Below are 22,660 nucleotides of genomic sequence, written 5' to 3' on the forward strand. Positions count from 1 at the left end.
CTCACCTTCTGTCTTTAAAATCTAACTTTCCAATACAGATAAATAAATCTTTAAAAAAATGTATTTTGCTCTCTACACACACACATACGTGTACTTGGAAAAATTTTTGAAAAATTGAATCAAAAAGTAAGCTTGTTTCAATGAAAAAAAAAAAACTTTAAAACCATGTACACACGGATCAGAGTTCATGGAAAATGTAGACTATGAAATAAAACTGCATGAATTTCAAAACTGCATCAAATAATGCATCTACCAATTTAATTTTCTACACTTTTTGAAATTATCTTATTTACACAAAAATGCCATTAAATTTAAAGGTCAGAAAGCTGTAAGTCCCTACCCAAATATTCCCTGAATAACTTTAAATTCAGTATTTTCCTTATACTGTTTTTTAATATTTACTACTAAAATAGTCACTTACCTATGATGTCTTCTTATTTCTGCACACTCGACTGCTATCCCAAATATTACAGCACTTGCTGGTATAACTTTCCCATAGTTTTCATAATTACCATTTTCACCTTTGGTCTAAAAATACAACAACACTATTATTACATGTATAAAAAATGTGCATAAATGATAAGTTATGAAAAGCAGTAGGAAGGGGAACTTTAAATAAGGAAAAGCAAGCTAAGGGAAGGACTGTTTTCATCACGATGTATGAACATCTCATATTTGTGTGCAAGTGTATGCTTTTTTAACTTCATAATATAAATACTAAGGCAAGAATAGAAGGAGGAAGAAAGCAGAGGATGGAAGCAAGGAGAAGGAAAGCAGCAGCATTATAAAGTAAAACCTCTGTGGCATTACCCTGAGAAACAAAATCTTTATTACATATAACAAAAATAAATGGCTCTTCATTTCAAAGAATATTTTCAATCTGAAATTTTTGTTGTAAATAGTTCACTTTTATTACGTGTTAAAATCCTTCCCACATAATGAATAGCATATGTATAAAACATATGATTTGCAAAGCACAGCAGAGAAATTCAATAAAAAGTATAATTTCACAATGATACAAGTGAGTTTTGGCCCCAGTGCTGAGGCCTTGGAAGTGCCAGGATTCCATTCGGGTGCCAGTTCACGTCCTACCACTCTACTTCCCATCCAGCTCCCTGCCTGTGGCCTGGGAAAGCAGACGAGGATGGCCCAAAGCTTTGGGACCCTGCACCCGCGTGGGAGACCTGGAAGAAACTCCTGGTTCCTGGCTTTGGATCGGCTCAGTTCTGGCCGTTGCGGCCACTTGGGGAGTGAATCGTCGGGTAGAAGATCTTCCTCTCTGTCTCTCCTCTCTGTATATCTGACCTTCTAATCAAAATATATAAATCTTAAAAAAAAAAAACTAACAAGCCAAGTAGCACTACCTTTTGATAATTCAGCAAAATTCCAAGCAGAGAAGGTTATGAAATCAAATCAATTAAACCAAGTGCTGCCTTTTCCATTGCCATTTACAAATTTAAAAAAAAAAATTCCTACTAAATATGTCATTTTGGCATATATATTTATTTATGTTTATATTTATACTGCTTACCTTTGGTTGCAAAAGTAAATGCTCCCATGCATGTATCAAACTCTCCACAATTCCTTCTCCAAATAAACCTGCATCGACAGTTTCTGTTACAACTAGGGACACTCTATAGAATGATTTTTTAAAGACATATGTAAGTAAAGTGTTAGGCTATTACATAGAGATATCAAAGCTGAGAGAAGGAAGAGCATATTATCAAAATAACCCACATGTAAAATTTTTTGATATATTCCAGTTTCAACATGTACTCCTGAATCTTGAGGAATTTGCTCTCGTCTTCCTGACACTATTGTGCTCTATCGGCTCCTTCTTATTTATTGGTTGAGGGGAAGGAAGAATGTGGAGAGCGGAGCCGCGCCTCAAAGATGGCGCTTGTTGACCATTGCTTCGTGGCACAAAGGTGGTAAACAGGTTTTGGGAAGTTACTGAGGATTGGGCCGAGCACGCAGGGAAGCTACGTGACCTAAGTCATGATTGGTGTGCTTACCACATGATGTGAGGAACTGTGTATGGATTGGTTTGTGTAATGTAAAAAGGTCTGGGTGAAAAATAGTTAATGAGGAGATTCTCCCAGGCGTGCTTCAAGGCTAGAGCTAGAGCTATCGTTATCACTTCAAGGCTATTGCTAGCTAGCATTAGGCTGCTTTTGCTTTACTGTAATAAATCTTACAAATGCTGTAACTGCTTTCACTTTGCCACAACGCTTGAAGTCTTGACCAATAAACTTTTTTAAGAATCTTTACAGTATCGGGGTCTTGCTCGTGGGACGAGGGACCCCGATAGAGGAACAACCTTCGCTTGGCACTGTGGCCTGCTCATCATTGTACACGTCAATCCCCTAAGGATGGGAAGCTCTCATCCACTACCCTTTCCAGTCTCCTGTCCTGAAGCCACCAGTAAGTGTGTGTGCATGTAGCACCCTATACATATATTCAAAAGCAATCCTCTTCCTCAGTTCTCATTTATCTTGATCCAGAAAGAACATTTACCGAAGGTCAGACCCCTCTCCAGATCCAGTCTCTAACACCTAGGACACTGCACACCCGGAGTTGGTCTCTTACACATTGATCATGCCTATCGTGTCTCTAACCTTACTGACTTTTACTTTACTTAACTGTGAGTGTACAAAAACCACTGGTCTGTACAGCTCTGCTCTTTTGTCCATTCTTTGCTTATAGAAAATTTTTACTCAGGGCCTGGTTAGTACTTGGATGGGAGAAAATTTTTACTCAAAGACACACCAAAATAATTACTACCTTCCCGAATTCCTTTAGCTGTTACTGACAGTATCATTTATTTAGGTAATTAAAAGATTAAGAAGTTTCATGAATATCCCTTATCCTCCTATCTAGACCATAGTAGAAACAGTAATTTTTAAAAGGTAAAATAGCTGATTATAAGCACTAAAACCAGTTTACATTGTAGTACCTTTCAGGAATGTGTTTCGGAATCTCTATGTCAAGTGACTTCATATGCAACAGTTTGATCCCTGCTTCCATCTTGTTGGCTGCCACTACATCACAGGCAAGTTCATACATGGTCTTGGATAACTCACAGGCATAAACAGAGTGTGCTCCAGCCTTCTTAGCAAACATGCTACAAGGAGGGAAAAAAATGCTGCATTATGGAAAAATAGTCTACTGCATATTTCACATCTTCAAATTTCAACTGTTTTCTTTAATACTGCCACTACCATCCCATATTGAAAAAAAAATGAATTGTCTAGAAATATATCATATAATCATGATGTTCATTACATTAAAACAAAGTTGGAAGGCCCAGCGCGATAGCATAGTGGTTAATCTCCTCACCTTGTACGCGCCCGGATCCAATATGGGTGCCAGTTCTAATACCGGCGGCCCCACTTCCCATCCAGCTCCCTGCCTGTGGCCTGGGAAAGCAATCGAGGATGGCCCAAAGCCTTGGGACCCTGCACCCACATGGGAGACCCGAAAGAGCTCCTGGCTCCTGCCTTCGGACTGGCTCAGCTCCAGCCATTCTGGTCACTTTGGAGTGAACCACTGAACGGATGATCTTCCTCTCTGTCTCTCCTCCTTTCTGTATATCCGCCTTTCCAATAAAAAAAAATAATTAATTAAAAAAACAGTTGGAAACATGTGTTTAGCTTATTCAGTGAGATATCTATGTCCCTCATTAGAGTACCTGGTTTGATTCCCAGCTCAACTCTAACTCCAGGATCCTGCCAATGCAAAGTAAGAATGAGTGATAAGACAAGCCGTGGTTCCTGCCACCCATGTGGAAGGCCTGCATTATGTTCAGCGATCCTAGCTGGTTTTCCAACTTCAACTTCAGTCATTGTGGATATTTAGCAAGAAAACTAGCAAACAGGAACTTTCTCTATGTGTCCATGTGACAGTATGCATGGTACGTATATGGGTCAAATCTCAAAAAAAAAAATTTAAGATTTATTTATTTTTACTGGAAAGGCAGATTTACAGAGAGCAGCAGAACAGAGAGAAAGATCTTCCACCACTGGTTCGCTCCCCAAATGGCCAAATGGTTAGAGCTAAGCCGATCCGAAGCCAGGAGGGTCCCAAGGCTTTGATCCATCCTCTACTGCTTTGCCAGGCCAGAAGAGGGAGCTGGATGGAAGTGGAGCAGCCAAGACGTGAAACAGCGCCCATAGGGGATCCCACAGTGTGCAAGGCCAGGACTTTAGCCGCTACCCTGCCGGACCAGGCCCAAACAAATTGTTTTTTAAAAGCACAAAATACTGGGCTGGCACAGTGGCTCAACAGGTTAATCACGCAAGCATCCACCTCTCATATGGGTGATGGCTTTAATCTGGCTACTGCACTTCTGATCCAGCTCTGCCAATGGCCTGGGGAAACAGGAGAGGATTGCTCATACCCCTGGACCCCACACCCATGTGGAAAACAAGCAAGAAATGTCTGGCTCCTGGCTTCAGATCAGCTCAGCTCTGGCCACTGCAGTCATTTGGGGAGTGAACCAGTAGACGGAAGATTTTTCTCTCTTTCTGTCTCTTCTTTTCCCTGTACATCTGCCTTTCCAAAAAAATAAACAAATCTTCAAAAAAATTTTTTTTGAAAGAAACTTTTCTAGAAGAAAGCACCCTTACCTTCATGAGTAAATTTTAATTTGAGCTTGCCAAGAAAAGAGTGCCTGAGTCACAGAAAGCATCATTAATTTGAAGAACTCAAGTCTTTTTGTAAACTTCCAGATATCAAAGTAGATTTTGATATGTAATGACACTGCCTCTATTTCTACAACCATTTCACCTGGACTGTCTAGTAAATCCTTTGAATGTATCCCTAAATGTTATTGAAAACCTGAATAGCTGCCTCATAGTTAAAGTACATGTCATTTAAAGAAGGAAAAAAAAAACAATTTTGAATTGAATGTTTAGGCACCCTATTATAGATTTTCTTTTTCCACACTACTCAGTGCCTTGATCTAAGCTATAACTGTTTAAAAAGGATGTATTGTCGTACACCAAACTTCCCCTTATAGAGGAAGAGGAGATGGAAAAAGTAGAAGCTAAATCTAATTTATATATCTATGAATCAGTAGTGACTAATGTAGTGTCCCATGTTGATCTGGTTACTTTGATATATGATAAAAATTATTTTTCAAGTCAAACAGTATTTGTTAACTTCAAGATCACGGGAGCAAATTGATGGATGGGATATTCTGTCTCTCCCTCTCTCTCTTGCTCTCTGTAACTATGCCTTTTAAAGAAATGAATCTTCTTGGGCCCAGTGGTGTGGCCTAGTGGCTAAGGTCCTCGCTTTGAACACGCCGGGATCCCATATGGTCGCCAGTTCTAATCCTGACAGCTCCACTTCCTCTCTATCTCTCCCCCTCTCTGTATATCCGACTTTGTAATAAAAATAAGAAATGAATCTTTAAAATTGTTAAAATTCATTATTCAAAATTTCAGTAACTGTGTCCTGATAAGTAAAAGATATTATGAAAATTAAAATAATAGTAATTGTATGAATAACCCTAACAAGACTATAAGAAATAAACTATTTCAAGATTTTGATACTTAAAATTCTACATCTGGCAAACTCCTTTAATTCACATTAGCAAACTTGCGTGCATATACGTAATTTTAAAAGAATGATGGCAAACCTTAGAATTCCAGTTCCTGCTCCAATGTCCAAAACACTTTTGGATCCCAAACTAACAGCCTTTTTGATTGCTGCATTATATACCATATTCCTCTTGGTGTCATTAAGCATGATAAAATGCCAGCGTTCCACCAACCAGTTTGCAACACGATAAAAATTCTCCTTTGCATCATTGAAATCAGGGTTTAGCTTCACTGCTTTACGAAAATACCCAGCTGCTTCATCTCTAAAGCCCATCCTAGAGTTAAAAAAAAAAAAAGAAAAGAAAAATGCCAGATAAAATGAATTTGATTATACGTTCATGCCACTTACCTGGCCTGGGAATACCTCACCAGCAACCTCCCCATGATCAAGTACTGTCTCCTTTAGGAAACTTCTGTGATTGCTAAAATAATCATGACTTGTTTCTTTTCTGAACCCCTATAACAATTATATATGTTGGGTCATTACTAAGTACCTAAGCAACTATACACACTGCAGTACAGTACAGATCCTGCGCTGAAGTGAGAGCTCCACTTGCCAGAACCCCAGTTTTCTCTGTAAAGTACACCAACGGCAAAGGCCAGGAGACACCTCCGAGCTGCTCCTGTACGCCTGGTGGTCAAAAATCAACTGTATTTTTTGCCAGAGCAGATTGTGCACAGTCTATGAAGCCAAGCAAAGAAACCCTGACATCAGAAACAAAATTATCCGGTGGGCTATCAAGGGAACATTAGCCAATGAAGTCCAGTCACACTTAGGAAGACATTCTGTTGTCATTTAGGAGCTTTGTAATTCATTAACAACACTGTTTATTTTAGCTGATATAATTTGAGGTGAGAAGAAAGCAACAGTGGGGAAAGGCGTGAAAGACTGAAAAGAACATGTAAAGTGAGGAGGCCGACCCCGTGCAACTTCACTGGAAGACCTCTGCAGGCTTGCGACTGGTTTCCTTCAGACTTTACACCTCTCCTTTCGGCTGATGTTTTGCTTTATTTCCTTTCACTGCAGTAAACCAGAGCTGGGACTCTCGCTGGCTCAGTGCTGTGAGTTTTCCTAAAACATCAGCAGACCTGACAGTGGTGCTGAAGACCCCAACACAGCCAGTTTCACCTTACTGCCAAGTTAAATCTCTTGTTAACTTGCTCTATGACAAAAGTACCGGCCCTACAATAGTTTTCCACCAGCTGACACAAGAAGATGTGTCCTTCAACAGTGCTAGAGGATCCCAGCAAGACAAAGGGCCTTGCTTCCTAGTGACCACCTGCTCTGCGTTTTCACAGCCCCAGACTTCCCAAAGTACAAAGCAGCCAGCAGTATCCACCGGGCAGCAGCTTCCCCCAGAACCCCTACACTCTTGATGTATCTCTTTGAGATACACTCCCCTGATGTTTCCTCTGGCATCCCAAAGAGCAAATTCCAGCAAATTCCAGAGAACAGTTTTACAAGTCCCATTCAGGTACCACAATAACTTCTCTGTCATCCTAGAAATCACAGCTCTATCAAGACTTTGATCTCAGACCTGGGAGTGAGGGGAGGGTTAGGGATATTTTCCCCTAGATATTCTATCTCAGCTTCAGGGGCAGTGGATATAACAAAGCACATCAGATAATATCAAAAATAGTATCATACTTGCTATTCACTTATTCTGATTTCTCCTTATTTCTTACTGGCTGATCCCTGATTATTCTACTATATCAAACTTTTCCTACCCAATTTACTGGATAATTTATCCCTAATCCAGAATGATACAGAATAATTCTCAACAAGTAATACTGGAATCCACAAACCTGAAGAGATGTTCCCCCATGCTATTGCAAATCACTTCATCATCAGGAAGAAGCTCCAAGGCCTGCTCATAGCAACCAAGTAAGTCTTGTATTCGATTGAGAGCGTGAAGCTCTTCAGCCCATTTGAAGAGTGTGTACTGAAAAGTCTCCTTTACAAACAAGAAAAGACATTAATTAACATAAAAAACCAAAGAACATATTGTTAACTAAAGATTACAGAGAAACTATTAACGCATAGTCATTTACCAATCATTCCATTCAGTTGACTTTTTGTGCTGCTTAAACACAAATGCAGAGATGAACTTTTAAAAATACATCTCGATACCAGAATTAGCCAGTTTAACCACCTTATAGACTCCTTCTCTATATCATCTCTTATCATAACCGTTTCCCAATCCTCTGCCTATGTCTTTTTGTTGTGGGCTCCTGCATTTTAGGAATTTTCTCTGACCCTCTTTCTCCTTCATTCATCACAACTAAACTATTACCAATGTGCTCATGGATGCTAAATCTACGTCTCTAATCTAAACAGTATCCTCTGAACCCTGACTCGGTCATCTCAGACACTGCCTCCTCAGCTCAATCCAAGACAGCTCAGTTCAATGCTTCCTGAACAACCCATGTGCAAAGAACTGGGGCTAACACATAATTATAAACTATGTTCCTATCGCACAGAGTGCAGCAAGAAATTTAACATACAGGTGTGGTGTGGTGTCCTGGTGACTAAATCCTTGCCTTGCATGCACCAGAATGCCATATAGGCACCAGTTCATGTTCCAGCTGCTCTACTTCCCATCCAGCTTCCTTTTTGTGCCTGGGAAAGCAGCAGAAGATGACCTAACACCTTGAGACTCGGCACCCATGTAGAAGACCTGGAAGAAGTTCCTGGCTGTTGGCTTCAGATTATCTCAGCTCTGACTGTTGTGGCCATTTGGGGAATGAAACAATCAATGGAATATCCTTCTGTATTTCCTTCTCTCTGTAGAACTGCCTTGCCAATAAAAAATAGATAAATCTTTTTTTTAATTTAAATACAACTGAAAAAGTTCAAAATCAAAATGTCTACAATGACTCTTTCATACTCCTCTTACACAAGATACAAGGTTGAGAACCCACTCAATCTCATAGCACAGAGCCACCATTTAATGTTACCCTAACTTTCTGCATAATGTTTCAAACCCAGCCAACCATCTTTACATGTTACGGGGCAGGTGTTGTGATGCTGTGGGTAAAGGCATCGCCTGAGACTCCAGCATCTCCTGTGGGCACTGGTCTATGTTCCTGCTGCTCCACTTCTGATCCAACTCCCTGCCAATGGCACAGGAAAGCAACAAAAGATTGACTAAATGCTGTGCCCCTTCTGCCTACATCAGAGACGCAGATGAAGTTCCTGGATCCAGGCTTCAGCATGACCCCACCCTAGCCAGTGCAAACAGCCAGGGCAGAGAACCAACAGACAGAGGTGATCTCACCCACACGTGTTCTCTCCCCACCCCACCAACCGCCCCTGTAACTTCCAAATAAAAATAAAGAAATCTTTATAAACTCCTCACCTCTTCTCAATTCCCACTGTTACAACCTAATCTGGCGGTTCCCTCCAGGTACTCTCCACACTGCAAGATTATAGAAAGTGTGAAGACTTCAGACAATCCAACTTCATCGTGAATGTATTTAAAATTATCTTCACATATTTTATACAGAGCAGTTAACACTTGCAACTGAATCTCTACGACATTGACTAGAGTGACGGGGAAAGGAAGCAGGTTCTAAAACAAACAGAAATTGTATGAAATACATGATCATGGGCCATTACAGGTAAGTAGGTTGTTTTGGTATGACTGGAATGCGGGGAAACTTTTGTGAAGAAATATAAGCTTTGTTTTGCAGAAAACAGAACATGTTACAAGCCCTACTGAGTGTCAACTATGACAATAGAAATTGCAAATGAATGTCTCAAAGTTTTGCTTATTGATTGACTGATAGACTTAAAAGCCAAAGTGATTGGGAGCTTGGAAGCATGGGAAGAAGGGGTGGGGGAAGGTGTCAGGAGAGTGAGAAACAATGAACAATACCTCATTTGCTGTTTCATTGCCAAAATACCTGCAACAGCACGGGTTGCTCTAAGATAAAGCCAGAAGCCTGGAATTCCAACCAGGTGTCCCACACAGTAACAAAGACTCTAGTACTACAGCCATCATCCACTGCCTCCCAGGCACATTAGCAGGGAGCTAGACTGGAAACAGAGCAGCCAGGACTCAAGCCCACTCCACATGGATGCTAGCATCGCAGGCAGCAGGTTAACATCCTCCACCCCAACACCAACTCCCTAAACGAACTTTTGATATACACTGAGTGTATCTTCAAGAGAGGTATTGTCCCAGTTTATGTAAGAAGAAACTGGGAAAGAAGGAATTGAAGGAAAGAGTATTGGGTTGATCCATTACTCTATAAGGGTAATTTTAAAAGTCTATGGAAACTGAAATTAAGTTTATTTTGCTACAAAAGAAATGTAAATCCATGTACTAAAGGAATCTTGAAAAAGTTCATTGAAGATATATCTTATGGGGGAAAAACTGCATGGGTTTCAAAACTTCTTGTACCAAAATAAACTTTTGTTTTTTTAAGGATTGATTTCATTTGAATGAAAGTTCATTCAAATGAACTTTTCATTTGAAGTCAAAGTTACACAGAGAGAGACAGACCTGTCATTAGCTGGTTCGCTCCCGGGATGGCTTGGAACTCTGCTCTGGGGTTTCCCACGTGGGCCATCTGCTGCTTTTCTCAGGCCATGAGCAAAGAGCAGGCCAAGGAGCCAAGCATCCGGGACCTGAACCAGCAGCTTAATCTGCTATTCCACAATGTCAGCTCCCCAAAATTAAGTTTTCAAATCCATTTTTCCACGAAGGATCCTTGTATCCCTGCCTGCATACAGGAGCAATGTGTATCTCCACATATCTCTTCTCGGAGAAGGCCAGCTGGTTCCAACATTCACATCGCCGTTAGAGCTACCTACTTCCAGTGTAGGCCCAAGTCAACACCCACCACAAGGAGCTCTACCCTTCCAAAATGCCAATTCTGTGGCCCAGGAGGACCGCTGGCTGAAGAAAATCGAACGTGAACTTTTATCTCTGGAAACTAAATTTCTTGCGGAATGGGTGCCACACATCACCAACACTGGAGTTGAATGACTGCACAGTCAAATGAGTTCAGCAAGTTTTCATTAGATGGAAACACAACGTCCTTTCTACACACAGACAAGACAAAGGCAAAGTCCCCTGTGTGAAGGTGTGAGACACTTAGAGAGGAGTTGGAGCGTCCCATACACGACCGCACTGCAATCCGAGGGCCTCTGAAGCGGCCACAAAAAGCTGGCTGTGTTGAGACAGCCCGCAGCACAGAGCTCAGTCGGTGCAGAAGGCCCCGGAGGCTTACCAGGGCAGGTAAGAAGATGGTGGGAACCATGCGATTCTGCACAGCATTGGAGGTGGAACCAACAGTACTTTCTGGGGGCTTTTTCTGGGTGTGAACACAAGGTATAAAAAAGAGCGAACACTAAAGCTTAAGAGCAACCTCCAGCCCCGCGGACCTGCCCCTCCTGCACGCGGGGACACTCTCGTATTGTTATTATTATTATTGCTGCTTCCGGGCCTCACCTTGACGTCGTCTTTGAGCTCGGGCGCCAGGCTGAGCACCAGCAGGTAATGGGCGTAGGCGGTGCCGAAGTCCTGGGCGCCCAGACAGTGCTCGGCGCTCTGCAATGACCGCGACACCAGCTCGTCCCGGCCCGCGCCGCGCCTGCACTTGGGCCGAGAGTTCGGCATGGCAGCGTCCGTCAGGGAGCACACACTTGAGCGAGGCTTCGGTAAACGGATCCAAAACGCCGTTCGCAGACTGCGGTCAGCTGCAGTCCCTGCTCAGCACGATTAACCCTTCCTCCGCCGCCGGCGTGGGCCGGAAGTTCCAGCGAGCGCCGCCGCGCGAGACGCACACTGCGCAAGCGCACACTCCGGAGGCGGTGTACGCCAGGCGAACGTCAGCGCGCGAGACGTGCGCACGTTGACGCACACGCCCTGCCCCGGGCAGCAAGCTGCGGGCTTCTGTGAGTTGGGGTCGTGACGTACGTTTTGGGTTCTCGAGGACCTTGTTTTGCTTGACTGAAGTCAGAACTTTGTATTCCTGCACTAGGTTCCATAAAGCATGTGGGAACACTGCTTTAAATCGTTATGCGTGGTGGGTAAGAGCCTTTAAGGATATCCCCCAAGTTACTTCCAGTTCGTGTCTTGACATGGCTAGAATCTAAATTGTCTCGGTACCTGTTCATTTGGCTGAAAACGAGCCTAAAATTTCTTTCAGTGCCCGGAGTATGGGACGTAGAAAGAACACGTTTTCTGCATTCGAATGTGGCACTTAACGTAGGATTGAACCTTTACATTGGAGACGGGTATAGGTAGGAAGTATAGGTGAAAGACTTTTTGTTCCTTTCAAATATGTTGATGGTGAGTATAGTAAAAAGCTGGGGAGGGCACACAAAAAATATTGTAGATTGTTTTGTACATACAATGGAGAATACGTCTTCCATGATCCTACATTGTGCATATAGATTCTACTAACGGTTTATGCCCTACTATTATCCTTTATTACTACTTCCTTAAAATTAAGATTTAAATATCTGGTATTATCGTAACAAGATAAAGACTAAAGCTTCTTTTTTAAAAATTACTTATTTTTATTGGAAAGGCAAATTTACAGAGAGGAGACAGAAAGTTCTTCCAACTGCTAGTTCACTTCCGCGAATGACCACAGCAGCCGGGGCTGAACCAGTCTGAAGCCAGAGCTTCTTCCAGGTCTCCCACGCAGCTGCAGGGTCCCAAGGCTTTGGGCTGTCCTCGATTGCTTTCCCAGGCCACAAGCAGGGAGCTGGATGGGAAGTGGGGCTGCCAGGACACAAACCTGCGACTGTATGAGATCCCGGCAATTTACAAGGTGAGAATTTAGGAACTAGGCCATCACACTCGGCCCAAAACCATTTCTATAGTTAGGATATATGTTTGTACTTAATGCTAATCATTGGTACTACTATCTGGAGCCATTTTCAAGTTATTTGGATCATTAAAACTTAGGTTACTAAAATCTGTAAGCATTTGATTCTATGAATGTACAAAGCCCATATTCTTTAAACGCCAAGTGTAATAGGCTGAAACCTCTTCCCAGAAAACAGACACCTCCCAATCTTTTTGTTATTATGACTGTAAGTAAAAACAAAAAAAGTTTTGACCAGGCTGTAAGAAAAAAATATATAGAATGCTTTCATATTATCAAAGGGAATGCTGTATAAAGCAGCCTCTATGAAAATCATTTGAAAGTTCTGGGGCCAGCACAGTAGCCTAGTGGCTAAAGTCATCACCTTGCATGCAGTGGGATCCTATATGAGCACCAGTTCCTTTCACAGCTGCTCTGCTTCCCATCCAGCTCCCTGCTTGTGGCCTGGGAAAGCAGTCGAGGACAACCCAAAGCCTTGGGACCCCTTACCCGCATGGGAGACCCAGAAGAAACTCCTAGGTTCAAATTGGCTCAACTCTGGCTGATGCGGCCACTTGGGGAGTAAACCAGCAAGTGGAAGAGTCTTCTCTCTGTCTCCTCTCCTTTGTCTCTGTAAGTTGCCTTTCCAATAAAAATAAATACATCTTAAAAAAAAAAAAAACTGCCTTAATGACTTGAAAACCTCTCATGAGATCTATCTCCAAAATTCATGATATTATCATCTCTGACCTTAGTCCAGTAACACTAACCCAGTAAGCATTAATGTAAGAGTTGGGCATTTAAATGTCTACATGAGTTTGGGCTATGCCTAACCCTGTTTGAATTGTACTCTTAGAAATGTTCTAGTCAAGTAAATCAATGGTGAAGGAACATATTAGTAGTCTCCTAGAAATGAAGTTGGGTGACAGAGAAAGACTGTATAAGTGTACAGAATTTCTTTGGGAGCAATAAAAGTATTCTGGAATTGTGAAGATGATGGCCCAACGTAGTGAATATACTTAAACACCAATCAGAGTGTTAGAAAGGAATAGAAGTCCTATCTGGAGTTGCAATTCTGGCAAGTAAACTTAACATATAAAAAATTAGAGGAAGTAAAGCCTGATTTCAATTATTACTTCTGGCTTCCTCTTAAAATTGCGTGAGAAGATCATTTATATGGTTGAACTAAGTGGATAGATAAAAAGGTGTTAGGATGTGAATTGCTTCTTGGGACACCATGAGGTGAAGGGAATGATATTGTTCCAGAGGAAAGGATGAGCACTAGCTGAAATGAAAAGATGGAAATGGGGCCCTGGCGTTGTGGCCAGGTGGGTTAAGCTGCTGCCGACAACACCACTTCAGTTCCATCCAACAGAAAAAGATGGCCCAAGTACCTGGGACCCTGCTGTGGCTGTGGGAGAGCCAAATTAAGTTCCAGACTCCTGGCTGCTGCCTGGCCCATCCCCTGCCATTGTGGCTATTTGGGGAGTGAATCAGCAGATGGAAAATTCCCTCTCTTTCTCCTTCTCTGTGTAACTCTGCCTTTCAATTTTTTAAAAAATATTTATTTATTACTTATTGGAAACTCAGATATACAGAGAAGAGGAGAGACAGAGAGGAAGATCTTCCATCCAATGATTCACTACCCAAGTGAGCACAATGGCCGATGCTATGCCGATCCGAAGCCAGAAGCCAGGAGCTTCTGCCGGGTCTCCCACACAGCTGCAGGGTCCCAAAGATTTGGGCCATCCTCGACTGCTTTCCCAGGCCACAAGCAGGGAGTTGGATGGGAAATGAAGCTGCCGGGATTAGAACCGGTGCTCATTTTGGATCCTGGGCGTGTTCAAGGCGAGGATTTTAGCCACTAGGCCACACCACCGGGCCCTCCTTTCAATTTAAAAATATATTTTTAAAAAATTTAAATATCAGACACATTTCTTTTGAAAAAGTTGGGAGTGGATGCTACAAAACTATGCCCCATCAGAAAAATATTTAATTAATTCAGTTAGCTGTGAAAAATAAAACCTAGGGTATAGAATAGGTCCACAGCATGAAAAATGAGAAAACAACACAGGGTAGAATCTCCTGATTGAAGACGGCAACAGCATAGTGCATATATAAATGTATGTTATTATAATACATATTAATATATAAATTAGGATAAAGCCTGGAAGCGTAATCTGACCCTCAGTTAGGAAGATAAATTGTACAGCAGTTCAGGCATAATTTAAGGCTGAATAAGAAACACAACCCTCAGGGCAGGAATAGTAAAAGTTAAGAGATTTTCATTTTAAAAATAGAAGGAAAAAATGAGATTATTCTTAACTAAGTAAAATACAACATCAGGTAATTAGGGGAAAAAAAAGAGGGAAAAAATGGAAGTTAGGCAAGGATGATAATTTAGAAGCAGAACTATCGAGGTAACCATGACTGATAAATCAAGCCTCAGTTAAATATTGGAATTCAAGAACCAGAACTAGAGAGTCCTCTGTATAAAGGTGGTAATGCCTTTGAAATTCAGATACTTTATAGGGACCCTGTTTGATGGCTCAATTAACTAATCCTCCCCTTGCAAGTTCCGGAATTCCATATGGACACAGGTTCATGCCCTTTGGTTCCAATCCCCATGCAGCTCCCTGCTTATTGCCTGGAAAGCAGTAGAGGATGGCCAAATGCCTTGGGATCCTACATCCACCTGGGAGACCTGAAGGATTGGATCAGCTCTGGCCATTGCAGTCCTTTGGCAAGTGAACTAGTGGAAGGAAAATTTTTGTCTCTCCTCTCTGTGAATTTGCTTTTCCAATAAAAATAAAACAAATCTAAAGAAATGAAAGAAATATACCTTATGAAGTTCTATGATAAAAATAAAAGAAGGGCAAAATGACAGAGGAAACAATTTTGTGTATAAGAATGTTAAAAATCGGGCCCGGCACGATGGCGCAGTGGTTAAGGTCCTCGCCTTGCACGCCCAGGATCCCATATGGGTGCAGGTTCTAATCCCAGCAGTACCGCTTCCCATCCAGCTCCCTGCCTGTGGCCCGGGAAAGCAGTCGAGGACGGCCCAAAGCTTTGGGAACCTGCACCCGTGTGGGAGACCCAGAAGAAGTTTCTGGATCCTGGCCTCGGATCGGCATAGCATCGGCCGTTGTGCTCACTTGGGTAGTGAATCATCGGACGGAAGATCTTCCTCTCTGTCTCTCCTCTCTGTATATCTGCCTTTCCAATAAAAATAAAATAAATCTTAAAAAAAAAAATGACAAAAGTCTTGTTATACCAGCATGTTCAGAATCAAGCCATATGTTTGATGACATTGATAGGAGAGTGGAACATAAATTCCAGATGGTTCATTATAGCAAATAGAAATGCAACAGGGAGAATCATTTCATAGCAAATCTTTAGTATTTTTTGTTGCATATAGTAACTGTATACACATTTTCATATATATGACAAGAAGTTTTAGGGGGGTTTTTCAAATATGTAGATAGTCAAGTTCTTTCCAACATTAAGTGTGGTACTAGACTGATAATTAAATAAAATATTAACATAGCTATTCAAATAGAAGTGCATAATTGTCCCTCTAGTAAAGCTATCTACAAGCAAAAATAAAGCCTTGCTTAATAACATATAGCATCTATTTCCTGAAAAATCATAAATGTTATCAAATTGGAAAAATCAGATATTATTTAGTAATGTTTTTCATAAAATAAAAAAGCAAAAGTTAAAAATGTTTGGACTACCTTAGAAGTACTCAAAGCTAATGACATAATATTGTATGTAGAAAATTGGCCTGTGGCCAGCAGTGTGCTACAATAGGTTAAACTGTCGCTTGCAACACCATCATTTCATATGTGAGTGCCACTTTGAGTCCCAGCTGCTCAGCTCCCAACACCTCTCCCTGCTAATAATGTGCATGGGAAAGCAGCCGAAGACGGTCCTCTGCCTGGCATGTAGGAGACCTACATGAAGTTTTTGCTTCCTGGCTTTAGGCTAAAGCAGTCCTAGCCATTGTCACCATTTGTGAAGTGAAAACAGCAGATCTCTCTCCTCTCTCTCGCTTTCTCTGTGTGTTTCTGTCACTCTGGCTTTCAAATAAATAGATAAATCTTAAATTTGTTCTCAGGGGTCATATTCTGAGCTCATAAGTATACACTGTCTTCATATCATTGTTATAAATTATTTTTATAGCCTCAAGGAATCATTATGTAAAGCATTTGTTCAATAATTGTCATTTTTAAAGACTTATTTATTTGAAAACCAGAGTAATGGTGAGGGGGAGATTTTGAACCCACTGTACCCAGAGCCAGGAGTCAGGAGTTTGTTCATGTGTACCACATAGGTGACCGGAACTCAAGTACTTGGACCGTCGTCTCCACCTCCTGGGTGCATTACTGGCAGGAAGGAAGAACGCAAGTGTGAAATAACCAGGACTCAAACCAAGCACTCTTCAAAAGCCCACCACAGCAGGGCTGGGCTAGGCTGAAGCTAGAAGCTTAGGGCTCGATTCAGCCCTCCTACATGGATGATGGGAACCTAACTATTTGAATCATCTCTTACTCCTAAGGGATCTATTAACAATAAGTTGGAGGGCCTGTCCTTGTGGCTGAACAAGTTAAGCCACCACCTGCAACTCCAGTCTTATCTGTTCTACTTCCAATTCTACCTCCCCCGCCCCACCCGCCTGCTAATCTGCCTGAAAAAACAGAAGTAGATGACCCAAGTACTTGGGTCCCTGCCAGCTACATGAGAGGCTCAGATAAAGCTTCTGGCTCTAGGCTTCAGTCTGGTCTAGCCTTCGATGCTTTATTGGTTTGGACAGTGAGCCAGCAGGTGGAAGATCTCGAGATATATCTCTCTCTCTCCCCGTGTGTGTGTATCCCTTTCTTTGTAGCTTTGACTTTGAAATAAATAAAATAAATCTTAAAAGAAAAGGGAGGGGGTTCTGGAATTGGTAGTCAACTGTGCCTTCAACCCAGGCACTACTATTGGAGATGCAGCTGCCCTAACTTCTGTCTTAACCATTAGGACAAACACACACTCCCACTGTTTATTCATAATAATGATTCAATCAAAAAATATATTTGTGATCCTATCAAGGCACATGAAACCTGTGAGTTTTTACGTAGGACAGTATTTCTCAAACATTGTAAGAATCTCTTTACATTTTTAACTTCCAATCCAGCTCCTTGATAATGGCCTGGAAAAGCAGCAGAGGTTGGCCCAAGGTCTTGGGTCCCTGTACCCATAGCAGAGACCTATAAGAAGCTCCTAGGTCCCATCTTTGGACCAAGCTAGCGCTGGCCATTGTGAACATTCAGGAGTGATCTAGCATATAGAAGATTCATATTCTTGTTCTCTCTCTCTCTCTCCCTGTCTCTCCCTCTTTCTCACTGTCTCCTTCCTCCCTCTCCCGATTTCGCTGTAACTCTGACTTTCAAGTAAAATAAATAGACCTTTGGAACAAAGAAATGGAGTATCCAGTACTCAAACTGGTACCCATGTGGGATGTCAAAGCTACAGGTTCTGGCATTACCTTTAGCTCCAAATACTAATACCTGGAAGCTCAAATTTTATGACTGGTACTAAATATTTTCAGTTATGTTCCTGGATACTACAGGCACACTGGCTCGTTTTCGGGGGGAGGGGGGGATGCCTTACTTGCAAGTGTAAGCATGTATAGCATGTATAGTTTTACCCTCCAGCTTTCTCTCAAGTACAGATGGTTATCATGGAAAAAAGTGGCTAATTGAGCATGTGGTTCTAGCAGTCAGACGTGTGCTTTTCCTCAAGACAACATCGTCCTATCTGCAGCAGATGTGATTTAGGAATATTTCCTGTTTCATCACACACAATATTAGAAAGATGTGTCCTCACAGGTTGAAATCTAATATCAGGTGAATACTTTTTAGCAGTTGCTTAAAGCATCTGAAATGAAACAGGCTTTATTCCCCTGCAACTGCGTGGTGGTGAAGGGTATAATAGTTATTAATGCACTTGATCCATCTGCCTAGATTCATATTAAGGAGTCAGAGATATTTTTTAAGACTTATTTATTTGACAGAGTGACTGAGAAAGAGAGGAAGAGACAGAGAGATTATTTCCATTCACTAATTCACTCCCCAGTGGCTTCAATGGCCAGGACTGGTCCAAATCAAAGACATGAGCATGGAACTCCGTGCAAATTTCCCACATGGCAGAGGTTCAATTGCTTCGGTCATCTCTTGCTGCTTTCCCAGGTGCATAAACACGGGGCTAAATTAGAGGAAGAGCAGCTGGAACTTTAGTTAGCACTCCTGCTTGGGATAGTCAAGAATTAAGCTACTGCATCTCAACACCAGCCCCAAGGAACCAGAAATTCAACCTGCCATTGTTCTGTCTTTGTTTTTACAACATCAGTGCAAATATGAATACAGGGGAGGAGGGGTGTCAAACAATGCCTGCATGTGAAAATGCTTTTGTGAATATTTACACTGGATCATCAGGGATCCAAGGAGCTCATTTGTTTTCTTTTTATATTTATATTTTTATTTTTTACATTTCATTATTATTATTATCATTTTATGATACAGTTCCACAGGCTCCTGTTATTTTCCTTATCCCCTCCCCAATTTCCTGCCCCTCCCCCCCCGCCTAGTTACTCTATATCATTACTAAAATACAGTTCTTCATACTCAGTCATATGTCCATCATTGCGGGCATGGACAATGGCAGAAAGTCCAGCATCCTATTATCAAGATATAGCAGACAGTTTCATTGTAAGTCCATCTTTGTCTGGAAGTAGAAATGCATACTACATTGTATCCTCACATCTGGATGTTAGTCTCCATTTCACAGTTACTGTACGTCCCCTAAAATGAAAAGCCATATTGCAAAACCAACAATAGAAAGAAAAATAGAAATTTACAATGCCATAAAGTTAAATAACATGTTACTAGATATGACAGTCTCCATTACACAGCTACTATACATCCCCTTAACTGAAAAGCCCCAAAACAAAATCAACATCAGGAAGAAAAAAGAAATTAACAGCACCATGACGTTAAATAACATGCTACTAAATGTCTAACGTGTAACTGAAGAAATGAAAATCAAGAACCTTCTTGAAGAAAATGATGCTACTGTATGATCTATGAGTCAGTGAATAATTTAATCACAAGATACTGTTTTGAAGAGATGAAACTAACCGAAAACATCAAAACCCATGCAATAGAGTTTCTGCTGGTTTTTGTTGGTGAAATGTATCTCTTCCAGACAATAGATGGGTTTTGGGATTTTAAAAAAATTTTTATTTAATTACTTACATATTGCATTATGTGACACAGTTTTTTTTTTAAAGATTTATTTTTATTATTTTCTCATTGGAAAGGCGGATATACAGAGAGGAGAGAGACAGAGAGGAAGATCTTCCGTCCAATGATTCACTCCCCAAGTGAGCGCTATGCCGATCCGAAGCCAGGAGCCTCTTCCGGGTCTCCCACGTGGGTGCAGGGTCCCAAAGCTTTGGGCCGTCCTCTGCTGCTTTCCCAGGCCACAGGCAGGGAGCTGGAAGGGAAGCGGGGCAGCCGGGATTAGAACTGGCGCCCATATGGGATCCCGGGCGTGTAAGGCGAGGACCTTAACCTCTTGCGCCACCGCGCTGGGCCCGACACAGTTTTATAGGCACTGGGATTCCCCCCACACCTCCCAAAACCCTTCTCCCATGGTGGATTCCTCCACCTTGTTGCATAACCACAGTGCAAGTTCAGTTGAGATTCCTTCATTGCAAGCATATACCAAATATAGAGTCCAGCATCTTATTGTCCAGATAAGTTCAATGGCTTTTTAGGGAGACCTTCTCTGATCTGAAGGTAGAGCCAGCAGAGTATCATCCCGATCAATTAAAAGCTCCAGCATGACACCAGCAACAATTTATGACATTATGGGATTAATTGACATAGTATTGAGTAACCAGTATGTGAAAAATAAATGCAAGTTCTTAACCACATCCTGTGACTACTGCATGGACATGCCAATTTTAGTTCATATACAACTGGTTCTATACATCTTAAAATAGCTATAGATTACTGTTCAGCTGTCTTGTGTCTATTTTCATTATAATATTTAGCATTTTATAGCGTTGAAGCATAATTTTGCTGAACCTGACTATATTTTGCGTTTTGTTTTTTAATCCAGTCCTCTAATCTATGGCATTTGATTGAGCTTAAGACATTTACATTCAGGGTTAATATGTATGGGTCCGATCATTTTAGGAATGGGTTATTCACTGATTTAGTCTTCTGTTGTCATTTTACTAGCATGTTCTTCCTATTTGCCTTTGGTTTTGGTGGGTGCTATTCCTCTTCTCTGTCAAGAGAACATCTTGAAGTATCATTTGTAGGGCAGGTTTGGAAGAGGCAAATTCTTTTAGCTTTTCTTTACTGTGGAAGAATTTAATTTCACTTTCAAAGACAAAAGAAAGCTTTGCTGGATGTGTTATCTTAGTTCGAAAATTTTTTTCTTTCAGAATCTGAAATATGTGACTCCATTTTCTTGCCTGTAGTTTCCTCTGCGAGGTCTCCCATGAGTTTAATTGGCATTCCTTTATATATCAACTGATTTTTTTCACATGCACATTTAAGGATCTTCTCCTTATGTTCAATTGAAGAGAGTTTGATGATCATATGTCGTGGTGAAGATCGCTTTTGATCAACCCTGTTGGGAGTTCTGTGTCCCTCCTGGATGTTGTTTCCCAATTCTTTCTCCAGATTAGGGAAATTTTTCTTGATTATTTCATTAAATACATTTGCAAACTCAGCTTATCTTTCTGTACCTTCTGCGACTCCCATAACTCTTATATTTGGCCTCTTAATAGTGTCTTTCAATTCTTGAGTACTTTCTTTGGCCTGATCCAGCTCTGCTTCCAGGTTTTTGTTTGCTTCACCCTGATCACAGGAAATATCTTCCAATTCTGAGATTCTTACTTCTGCTTGCTTCAATCTATTTTGGAGACTCTCCAATGTCCTTTTAATTTGCTCTACTGTGTTCTTAGTTTCTGATATATCAGCCTTGATTTGTTTTATTGCTTCCTTAAATTCTTTGAATTCTTGTATGTGCTTCTCATTTTTTATCAGAATCTTTAAAATGAGTTTTCTCGATGTCTTCCTCAGTTAACTCTGAAGTTGGCATAGGATTTGGCTCCTTTACAGAGGAGTTTTCAGTAATATTAATTGTGCCTTTGTCTCTTCTTTTGCTCTTGATCATTGTACTTCTGGTTAACAGAGTCTTCTGCTTGGGGCAGGTTTCTAAGCTGTGTCACCCATAAGTCTACAGTTTGATTTTACTTATTGCAGTTAGTACACAACTCTTTGCTTGCAGTCACTTGTGCCACTCCCTCCAGTGATTTTCAGGTCTGAGTTCTTATGTTAGATTTCTACCAAGAACTCCGTAGCCCCAGCTCCTGGCTCACCACTCTCCACTTCCTGTGATACTGTGCTGAGGCTGCACTGTTGTCTCTGCATCCTTTCTCCCACTTCCAGTTGGAATAAATCCCAGGATTAGAGAGACACCAGGTGTCCTATATACCTAGATTTTTGGTGGCACTGATTTGCCACATCCTGTTGCACATTAGGTCTGGCTGCCATATGGACATATTTTGACCCGTATGATGCCAAAGCTGGTATTATTTTCCTGTGGGACCAGTGCAATCCACGTACCTCTGAGTTTTTGCAGGCTCAGCACATGCACAGTTCACTTTTGTCCCTTGCAGTCCTAAAGCTGTTGCCACAGTGCACAAAATGGCGCCTGATGTACCTCTACTACAGTTCTTGATCAGCTGGCCATCAGATCTGAGGGCTACCCAGACCTGTCTTGGGTGGAACCTGTAGAATGCCACGTTGAGGGTCCGGCGCGGGTGTGCAGTGGTTAAGGTCCTCGCCTTGCATGCCCAGGATCCCATATGGGCGCCGGTTCTATACCGGCAGCCCTGCTTCCCTTCCAGCTCCCTGCCTGTGGCCTGGGAAAGCAGCAGAGGACAGCCCAAAGCTTTGGGACCCTGCACCCGCGTGGGAGACCCAGAAGAGGCTCCTGGCTTCAGATCGGCATATTATCGGCTGTTGCGCTCACTTGGGGAGTGAATCATTGGATGGAAGATCTTTCTCTCTGTCTCTCCTCTCTGTATATCCGCCTTTCCAATGAGAAAATAATAAAAATAAATCTTTAAAAAAAAAAAAAGAAAGCCACGTTGATGCAGTTCT

General features: G+C 41.6%; 1 protein-coding gene across 3 annotated transcripts in view; it reads right to left on the reverse strand.

The window, feature by feature from the left end:
• PRMT9 (protein arginine methyltransferase 9) overlaps positions 1–11,346 on the reverse strand; it is a 29,031-nt gene extending 17,685 nt beyond the window's left edge. The window contains exons 1-7 of one of the 3 annotated variants that reach the window (XM_040966815.1): positions 11,066–11,150; positions 8,966–9,178; positions 7,413–7,561; positions 5,645–5,881; positions 2,957–3,124; positions 1,532–1,634; positions 422–528 (exon numbers count right to left, since the gene is read on the reverse strand). In XM_040966815.1, the coding sequence (XP_040822749.1) occupies positions 422–528; positions 1,532–1,634; positions 2,957–3,124; positions 5,645–5,881; positions 7,413–7,432 (635 nt within the window). In that variant the 5' untranslated portion in view covers positions 7,433–7,561; positions 8,966–9,178; positions 11,066–11,150. Of the gene's footprint in view, positions 1–421; positions 529–1,531; positions 1,635–2,956; positions 3,125–5,644; positions 5,882–7,412; positions 7,562–8,965; positions 9,179–11,065 lie in introns of all 3 variants that reach the window. The other 2 variants (XM_040966814.1, XM_040966816.1) reach the window with 2 other exon arrangements.
• Between the last annotated feature and the right edge of the window lie 11,314 nt (positions 11,347–22,660).

This window comes from Ochotona curzoniae, unplaced genomic scaffold (assembly GCF_017591425.1).
Source record: "Ochotona curzoniae isolate NIBS_2020 unplaced genomic scaffold, NIBS_Ocur_1.0 scaffold_4506, whole genome shotgun sequence".
Taxonomy (NCBI): Eukaryota; Metazoa; Chordata; class Mammalia; order Lagomorpha; family Ochotonidae; genus Ochotona; species Ochotona curzoniae.